This window comes from Argopecten irradians, chromosome 9, assembly GCF_041381155.1.
Source record: "Argopecten irradians isolate NY chromosome 9, Ai_NY, whole genome shotgun sequence".
NCBI lineage: Eukaryota > Metazoa > Mollusca > Bivalvia > Pectinida > Pectinidae > Argopecten > Argopecten irradians.
In genome coordinates this window covers 5,886,081-5,896,886 of record NC_091142.1, presented here as the reverse complement: position 1 = coordinate 5,896,886, position 10,806 = coordinate 5,886,081, and the positions used below count along the sequence as shown (strand labels likewise).

General features: G+C 34.5%; 1 protein-coding gene across 2 annotated transcripts in view; it reads right to left on the bottom strand.

Annotated features, from left to right (window-relative positions):
* Positions 1–10,806, bottom strand: part of LOC138331208 (nucleoredoxin-like) — a 39,734-nt gene that overhangs the window by 2,471 nt on the left and 26,457 nt on the right. For both annotated transcript variants that reach the window (XM_069278691.1, XM_069278692.1), the window contains exons 3-6: positions 7,186–7,390; positions 3,648–3,736; positions 3,029–3,119; positions 262–371 (exon numbers count right to left, since the gene is read on the bottom strand). In XM_069278691.1, the coding sequence (XP_069134792.1) occupies positions 262–371; positions 3,029–3,119; positions 3,648–3,736; positions 7,186–7,390 (495 nt within the window). The remainder of the gene's footprint in view (positions 1–261; positions 372–3,028; positions 3,120–3,647; positions 3,737–7,185; positions 7,391–10,806) is intronic.

Below are 10,806 nucleotides of genomic sequence, written 5' to 3'. Positions count from 1 at the left end.
ATGAAATCATCAAATGTAATGAAGATCACACTGACTTATGTATTTATATATTAAGTATTTTATATAAACTGCAATATAAAAGATAAAATATTTCAATGTTCTATTTTGCCAAGTTATAAGGATAAACACAAAATTTACATACATTTACCCATGCTGAGTTATTTCCATGGGTTTTAATTATGTCACAAGAATTTTTCCCCCTTAAATTCAAGTTTTTGTAAAAATTACATTTAAAGAAGCAAGTGGTTGTAATTTTCATACCTCCGTTCCATAAAAAAAGAAGAGTTCCTGATCTTCTCCTTTCTGGTGTTCCTCCCGAGCAAGACTCTCCAGAACCTCCTTGCTCATCTCAATGTCCGCCTCTTCACCTTCTGTTAATCAACCATTAACATAAAATAATTAATTTAAAACAAAGAAATTGAGATATTATGGGATAGCTTTATTTATATTTTTTGGTTGTATGTTACTGTTAAATGGCATACTTTGTGATTCAGATATTATAAATGAACTTAAATGTTTATGGCATCTTAATTAGTGTTTTAATGTATAACAACTTTTAAATTTTGCGATTCAGACTTCTGTAATTTTACATTTCAACAAGAGCTGTTGGAGAACAGCAAAGCTCGCCATTTCAGAAGAAGTTGATGTTCAAGTATTTACTATTTAAACATGGAAAAATGACAAATTAACAGACTCAAAAACCCCCTAAAGGGCCCCAAATTGGTTGTATTATCACGCTCAGCATCCATACACATTAGGAAAATAAAATGATAAACATTTATAATGACTTAAGCTTAAACAATTGACGAAACAGAAACTTGCTCAAAAACTTTAACGTGAAATGGGATGCCAACGCTGACGCCGACGCAGACGCCGGGGTGACAACATTAGCTCCCCCTATTCTTCGAATAGGCGAGCTAAGAAATTGAATTGGAAGAAAAGGTTAAGGCACCCTAATATGGCTGGTGCCCTATTGAGTCAGATATACTATATACTTCAAAGTATGTTTCTGTTCGACTTCTTATGTCATGAATTAGAATCCTGAGTAAGGATTGTCTCCCCTTGCTCAAATCCATGAAAATTGTCCATAACTATGAATGGAAGTCACTTGCATACATAGAAAACACATGCACAGAAAGAACACACACATACATATGTACATGTAAAATACATTAAGCTTCATAAGTGTTATGATTTTTTCTTTTTTTCTTTGAGGGAGACAATATATTAAGAAAAAGGTAAGTGTACCAATACTTTGTACGTGATGTTCATATTCGAGTCAATCATAACCGCCCCACCCATTTATAAAGTACCTCAGTGAAGTGGATTGTAGTGTTCAAACTAAGTGTTCTGAAGAACATTACACAAAAATGATATAAAAAAGTCGAAATTAGGTTAGCAGTAATGTATTTTTGGCTTAATTAAACACTTAACATTTCTCAATGGTTGTATCTGTAACGACATACAGTTATTCGATTTAGATCAAGAGAAAAAAGTTCTTTAAAGGAAGCTGTAGATTCATTACATGTACATGTGTACGTTTATAGTAAAGACATGAGAGGATATTTACATCTAAGTGCACTTTGGAATTGTAATGTTTTTGTCCTCTCAAAACCAATCTGATATTACTAAATATATAACATAATCAGAGGCTTAAAGGCCCATTACCTTTCCGGAGCAAAATATAAAGGTTTCTTAAAAAACATTAATAACATCAGAAAATGCATACCGATGACCTAAAATAAGGTTACGACACCAAACATATGCAAGATTTCCTGCATAATATATGAAAACAGTGGAGAGTCAATTCGCTGTTTTGCTGTCTGGCGCTGTCTGGCTCGAGCTCAGTGATAGTCAACTACCGCGCGGTATTTAAGCCGACGGCGGGAAACATAAGACGACCCGCGTTATGCAAATTAACATTTTATTTATTTTAATCAAATCCTTCAGAAGGTGATGATAAATGTAGTATTAACGGTAAGTTAATAATTTTTTTGACTCTACAAAATTATCGATCTTGTTTTACATTCCCATTTTAAAAATTAAAAGCCGTTTCGGAAAGGTAGTGGGCCTTTAAAACATATAGTTATAAATATAGCTTATTGTCACTTTGCAAGTCTTTCAATTATTTCCTACAGAAAACATTCCATCACTAGAAAAGAAATTCAAGAGGTTACCAACATATTTCAAGCCTCATTGCTGAATAAAGTTTGTAATGTACCACAAGAACTTAATTTATCTCCCCTTAAGTCACAAAATCCATCATCTATGTTACTGGATCATCCTACCATTATAAATTGTCTCCCCTTGAATGGTTTATCTCCCCTTGCCCTAGTATCCTAACCATTTTAAATTGTCTCCCCTTGAATGGTTTATCTCCCTTTGAGGCACTATTCTACCTATTATAAATTATCTCCCCTTTAATGGTTTATCTCCCCTTCCCCAGTATTCTAACCATATTAAATTGTCTCCCCTTGAATGGTTAATCTCCCCTTCCGCAGTATTCTAACCATATTAAATTGTCTTCCCTTGAATGGTTTATCTCCCTTTGTGGCACTATTCTACCTATTATAAATTAGGTTTATCTCCCCTTCCCCAGTATTCTAACCATATTAAATTGTCTCCCCTTGAATGGTTAATCTCCCCTTCCCCAGTATTCTAACCATATTAAATTGTCTCCCCTTGAATGGTTAATCTCCCCTTCCCCAGTATTCTAACCATATTAAATTGTCTCCCCTTGAATGGTTTATCTCCCCTTCCTCAGTATTCTAACCATATTAAATTGTCTCCCCTTGAATGGTTAATCTCCCCTTCCCCGGTATTCTAACCATATTAAATTGTCTCCCCTTGAATGGTTTATCTCCCTTTGCAGCACTATTCTACCTATTATAAATTATCTCCCCTTGAATGGTTTATCTCCCCTTCCCCAGCATTCTAACCATATTAAATTGTCTCCCCTTGAATGGTTTATCTCCCCTTCCCCAGTATTCTAACAATTATGAATAATCTCCCTGATGCCTATCCTCACCTGTAAATAAGACTAGGGATGGACTCTCATTCACAACAACAGCTTCTCCCTCTGTTAAAGGGTTCAGAGGCTTCGGGTACCAAGGAAATTCCTGTGTGGGGATTGAAAATACAGTTTTAACGTCACAAACTTGTAAAGGGAGGCAATTTAACATCAGATTACAGTAGCTATAAAATACACAGGAAAATTGTTTAGTACATCATAATGATCTGGCTCCTCTCTTAATAACAAGTTCATAAATAAATTATCAGAAAAAAGATTAAAGGCCATTACTTTATTTTGATATCTTTGTTCTCTTATCTGAGTCTCATGGGTAATTAAGAAATTCTTAGCATATTTAACCTTTTTGTTCTTGCATGATAATCTTATGATATGGCCTTTTGCCCCAGCATGCTGAATATTAAATCATATTGACATTAAAAGTTATATCTACAAGGGATTTATGAACTAAAAAGACAATAGATATGCATCCTTTTATTTTTTTAATTTCATTCACTCTGTTGAGTTTAAAAGAGGACTATTTGAGATTTAGATATGATTCACATATGGTAAATAATCCTAAACTCTTCATACATGATCTATTTATAGACCATGCACCTCAATGACTTGACCAACCTACCTCGCCATCTTTGTCCACGTTGACCGCTGTGCGACCGTTCAAGGTCACGACCTCTCCATTGCCATCTAGGACCACAAAGGTTGGAATACCTGTGAAGAAAAAACAAAGAACATCAGAACATACTTCAGTAGAGGTCCTGCTACCTAATTCTGAGTCTTTATGTTTTTAGAGTTATCTACTCCTAACTTGATGATAGCCAGTGGTTAAGATATCCGTTCATAATACCACAACCTATTGGTCATGATTTAGAATGCCATATGTGTGTAAGTTGCCAGGTTGCTTAATTTCTTAGCTTTTGTTAAAGCGGTGGACCATGGTAGCCGAGTACCTCTAAGCCCTTTACCTTGGTGTCCCGAGTTTGATTCCCATGTAGGGGAGTCAATTTGCCACACACTGACCGCTATTTAGTGTATTTCTTTGGGTATGGCTTTAATTTCCGACACCTTCTAAATCTGGTACATCTTTAAATTACGCTTGCTGTTCTATAGGATATCTGACCCAATAAACCAGGCCAGGTTGTCACTTTAAAAGTTTACGTGGCAACTATAAATTACGTACTTTAAACTAAATTACTTGAAAAAAATTAGTACACAAGTAAAGGAAATGTAAAAAAAATTAAATTTAGTTTTATTTATTAATGAACATATAATCTTTCTTAAGAGTATAGGCTCACTTAAGCAATAAACTGTTACCAGATTGGACATACAGTTGATATGAAGCCCATCCGGAAGGAAGATAAATAGAATGGCGCCCGTTAGGGCGCCATGAATATTTATCTTTCGGACGGATGGGCTTCATATCAACTGTATGTCCAATCTGGTAACAGTTTATTACTTATATTTCCATTACGATCAATCAAATTCAAATCTACACACGTATATCCTTTAAATTTCCCGCTTGCGCTAGTGTTGACGTCACCAAGTTCAATAGACGGAACAGCAATAGCATCAACTTCTGAATATAGTTCAACACAAAACAGTTTGAAACAAGCGAGCAAATGAAAATTATGTTATGACGTTTTGTTAATACAAGTGATTTTGTCAACACAATAATACTATTAGATTTCATAGACTACACAACTTTAAAACCACTTTTGAAATTATTTGACCGTTATGTATAGGCGTAAGTATACATTGCATACATTGTCAGTGACGCGGCTGAAACATTAGATATTCATACACTTGACCAGATTGGAGTTCATAGCCAGATATTGCCCATCTGGTTTAACATAGATTAAACGGGAAACTGAAAGTAGAATGGAAATATTGTATGATGGTGGTATATTTTGTTGAGGTTATGGAAGGAATAAAAGGTTTTTTAATGCTTTTAGAGATAACTGACTTTTGGTGACATAAAATTAAGTAGCTAGGTTGATACAAATAATTTTATTGACTAATCAAAATCCTTTTTACAACCTATCCTATACACATATAATTTTATTGACCAATCAAAATCCTCTTTACATCCTACAATATATATGAATTAGAATAAAAGATACATTCAGTAGATTGGTCCATTTGTTTTCTATATTGACTATGGTATAACCATCACACGTTTTAATGGTCAGTACACAATGATTCACTCTCCTGTATTAGCCGGAGACACATTCTAAAACATTTCTACCGCCCATACAAAGCTCAAAGGGATTCCTAATGGTAATGTCCTCTCCTGTGATAATGGACAATTAAACAAATAATACATTAGCGAGACCCCGGCAGCCAGGTCCTGGGACGTTCAAGTAGCTAGACATTCGTCTGTACTGTAATGTACAATTTTTAGTGGTTGTTTTATTTTAGCAATTTTTTCTATATAGCTAGACATTCATCTGTACTGTATTGTACAATTTTTATGGGTGGTTTTATTTTGGCAGTTTTTAAATCAACAGAAAAATTTCATTATTATCCTTTTAGGATCATATAGTGGCAGAGTGGTTAAGATGTTCTGTCAAATTCTTATTACTAAATCTCCACTTCTGGGTTGCAAGTTAGGAATCAACCCAAATGGGACGATTACAGGCTCTGATTGTACATGTAGGTTGGTGATTATTCTATGGGTACTCTGGCTTTCCTCCATCACCCTTAGCCTGGCATATTCTATGATAAAGCTAGGCTGTTTAGAATTCCAATATTTCTAAACTTCCAAGAATCTTCCATGAACATTTAGACCTTATGGAATAATATCTTCTACCACATTCAACCCAGGAAGAGCCCCTAACACTTTTTGAGGCAAAATTTCACTTTCCTTGATTTACATACAGACTTAAAATATGAAAACCGTGTAAGTTTTCTATGTGATTTCTTTTTCAAATTGATGATTTTTTTTGTGGATAATTTTTTGAATGTTTAGTTTAAATGTCCTATTAAACGCCCCCTTATTTTCAGCTAATTTTTACGCATATCCGATATCTGACTTCAAATACGGTACTACTGAAGTACTAGATTTAGGTTGTCTGCTGATCAGAGCACTCACAAACAAAAACAAAAGAAAACTATGCACCTTGCTGAGGATGCAGAATCAATGAATCGACTAATTCAATTAAATCTGGCCTTGTCTTTACCGCGAGGAAACAGCTGATATACAGTTGCCTGGATAAATGTTTCAGGACGTTTTATCCCTCCAACTCAATAGCTAATTTAATTATACTTCTTTTGTCTTCCCAACGGCTGTTGTACATATCAATTTTCTTTGAGGCTTTTATTTTTTTATTTTTATTTTTTTTATCGTCGATGCTGTGTTCCTTTATTATGCTAGCGTATGCACCGTTTGATTGTTTTTGTAAAAGGCCGTTTCTGGACTTGTGAACTTGTACAGTGAAAGAGATACATCAGAAACAAGCTTAAGAGCACTCACAGAGTGTTACAATGGCTATCTCCTAGTTCCTTACCATCAATATTGTATGATACTTGGATTCTGTAATTCTATCAAGGATGAAATATGCAGCTACGTCGAACTTTATTTCTCAATGTATTACAGCTAAAATGTTAACGTCCCATCGATTTTTTCCCCGAAGTTTTTGCCCATTTCTAATTTTTATTCATACTTAAATCATTCTCATACTGGAAAATAACATTCCCATGAGTGAATATTTGGAACATGTTTTTTATTATCATTTTATGTTTTAGAATGATTTAAAGTCCACTAGCGAAGTAAAGTTTGAAGAGAAATGCCAACCACATTGGCTTCTTAATAATTTTTGCAATCATAGCATTTTATACAAACTTTTGAGCATATCCACAAAGACTGAGTGTGAAATATTAAAGCATTACATAAAATTTTGAAGATTTTTAAATTTCAATTACCGTATTTGCCGTAATTAGCTTTAAAAATTATAACAAAGTGGGGGTGCTTATTAGGAAACCAAAATGTAAGGTGTGGATGAAAAGCATCTAGGAAAAGTGAGCCTAGTGGTGCTAATTACAGCGAATATGGTAAAAGATGTTTTCAACCTATCAGAAACCAGAGAATAAAATCTGCGGACAAAATTTTGAGTGTGAAGTGTAATATTTCTGCGTATTTAGAGTAAAAGATCACATCATACCATCAACTCCAAATATGGCTTTAAGTTTCTCCATCCGGCTGTCTCCTAATGGGATAGCCCACCATGGCATGGTCTCAAAGTATTTACCGAACGACTCCTCGCTACGGTCCGACGACACAAACACCACTTCAATGTGCTTCCCATTGGATTCAAGCTTCTCATAGAGCTTGATTAGTTCGGGTGTGAAAGCTCGACAGGGCGGGCACTGAAGAATACAAATGAAAACAATTCATATAACTTCAAGTTTATACAATACAGCAAACTTAAAATGAAACAAGATCGAATTATTACAAGATATATCTGCTATCATAAACATGAAAAAAAAAACCTCAATGAAATCTCTCCCATTTGTATTCTCTCCCTTAAGAAGGCAGTATCTATAGTATTGCCCTTTTGACTCAACATAGTTATTCAATTTAACAATGAGAGGAAGCCCTGGCTACGATTTCATGAAATAAAAGTGCATTATTATGTCAAAACTTAAGTTATTCTACTTATAATGTAACTTATATGACACAAGAGGCCCAGAGGGCCTGTACCGCTCATTTTTTTAAAAGTCATTTAATCACAAACTCTTACAATTATTAAGAGGAAAACTGAGCCCACTCTGACTCTATCAACAGTATACCATATGACTATGAGTGTTATTCAATGCTAAATTTCAGAGAAGAATTAAGAGCTAAAAAAAAAGGTTAAATACAGTCAAATTTTGACTTAAGTTTGTTTCAAGAAATTGGGTCATACCTCATTTGACCGCAAAAAAAGGTCCCATAATCCCACCCTAACCTCACCAAGAGATGAACTAACTATACACCTGTCCCCATAGCTATTTGTTTATCCCAGTCTGGTATATACACACTACAATAGGATGAGGCAGATACATAGATACTTTGATATACGTATATGTCTATGAACACATAAGATAAGGCGGAGTACAGGCTAGTATGCCTAAGAATGCATCAGATCTGGCCTAGTACAGGCTAGCTATGATACAAAGAGAACTGTAGTGTTGCGTTATTGCGCCCTTAGCCTTCACATCAAAGACTTGGAAACACCTCGGATTCTGAGCCCTACACGATCAACAGTGACACTTCTAACACTCTGAGTACATGGCATTCACGGGCACATGTATGTTGATGGCAAAGGCCACATGGAACAACAATAACTGTTACAGATAATTAGGACGGCCCCAGGAGGATAACATATTCAACGACTTCATTCCATCAGTATAGTGCATGAATGTACATGTGAAAGAACATATGTGTACATGTGTATTCAAGTGCATGAACATGTGTATCAATGGTCATGTATTCGATCTATCTATATGAAGGTTCAATTGTTTTTAGCCAAAATACAAAGATTTTCTAAAACTTTTATCCGATGTTTGGATTTCTGGTTCACTCGAGTAGAATAATACATTTATACCTCTATACATTTGTATAATTTCAACACAATTAGAATATTCAGTGATATAATCTAATAAAATAATAATTTCAATAACATTAAAAATTTATCATGAATTCAATAACTAATTTTAAATGTGAAAGTTCATTTCTTCAAGAATAGTTATGAACTAATTAAATCAGTTCAGTTTAAATCTAATCATGATAACTGTGATGGATGAGTGCTTAAGATGTTAACTAATTTGTATTGCTATAGTCCTTCACCTGTGAGTTGTGAGTTTGAATCCAGCCAGTACTTTTTTAAATCATACAAGGAATTGAGTTCAAATGAATGTACATCATCTTTTTATAGATATGAGGTTTTAGTCGCTCAACGACTGTTATTTGAATTTTATTTTTATTATCCAATACATTGTATGTTAATTACATTGTAATTTTATGTTAATTACACACTACTATCTATGCTTACTATATTGTAATATATGCTTATTACTTTGTAATAAGTAAATTATTACACTGTACGTATTCTATGAATGCTTATTACATTGTAATGTCTGTTTATTACATTGTTAGAAGTATATATCATTACATTGTAATTTTTGCTTATTACATTGTAATTAGTACATAAATCTTGCCAGAATTCCTCATGCTAATGCCATTATTACCAGACAAATGCTAATGGTTACAGAGAATGGAAAATAAACAAAAACCGTGGTAATATCTCGACCAGAAAGTCTTATACATCATCAACATACAACCAAAATGGCACCAACTTATCATCTCCTTGGCCAAAACATTGTATATATATCATCAACGTCTGGACCAAAGAGCTTTTTCAAATCATCGGGCAGTAACTTTCTGTCACAATATTTAGCTTGGCTACACAGACTCTACACGAACGATTGGTTGATACACGAGAAGCCGTCGAAACAGCTGTTTGAGTAGTCGGGGGAAACAGGAAGTGCATAAACCTGGGATTTCTCCATCGGAATAAAAAAAATATTTGCATTGCAGTGCAAGACTGACGCAAACAGCATGTGCATCAGCTCAGTTTGTATGGGATGGTTTTCGCGTATAAAATTTGAAGTGCGATTAACGACAGTAAAGTGTTGATAATTTCTATTTATCATGCCTGCATGGTCTTTGCCGGTGGAAGTGAAGTGGCAGGAGAATGGTATATAGTGAGTGCATGAGCACCAAATCAACAGAAAAGCTATAAGGGATTTGATAATGAAATCATACCATACTTATCACAATGATATATGTTTTAATAATCATATGACCCTGCCAAGAAGTGGGAGAGGGGAAGGGGTGTGATTAGCATATATTTCTCCAATCAAATTCTGTCCCATCTCCTCCCATTCCAATTTCATATAAAGAGAGCATTCAAGTCATTATGATACAATCACAATTCTACTTTAATGAATGAATGAATACACATTCAATATTGACATCTGAATTGTGCTTATCATGTGTAAATGCATATATGACTCTACAAATTCTTTTAGGTCATGTTTTAGAACAGTAATGCACGTAATTGGAGAAAATGTAACTTAAATGTTTTATTTACCAAACTTATCAACAAAATGACTCAAAAATCACAATTTAACACTTTATCAAAGCAGACCTGTTTTCCTCTCTGATCCCCTCCTGATCCTTTGGTATGAGATTACATGTAAGACCCTGAAAGATTTGCAGCGAGATGCAGCATGTGAGAGCAGGCATGCACTATACATATATCACATTCCTCCACCGCTTATTGTCGAGATCTTCATCACAAGTACATCTGTCCCTGCCAGTTGTAATAAACATCACACATACATCTGTACACTATTGTTTAACCTATACCTATATTTTGTGGACAGGGTGAGTTGACTTGCTTAACGTCCTACTATAACAGTCAGGGTCATTTAAGGATGTGCCAGATTTATTGGTGGAGGAAAGCCAGAGTACCCAGAGAAAATCTTAACCCCAGCAGTCAGTACCTCAGGGAACTGCTCCACAAATACTTGCCAGAGATGGAAGACTGCACATGTGATTCACAGGCAATATTTCTTCATGTGAATTTCATTTCATGTGAAAACAATCATGTGAAATTGATGAGAAAAAATATTGCCTGTGTATTAGAACACCAAAAAGTGGTCTTAGTAAAGAAGTGGTTTGATTGTATGTCAAAATTTATGATGGCTATAATATTTTGAATAGTAAATAAAGATTT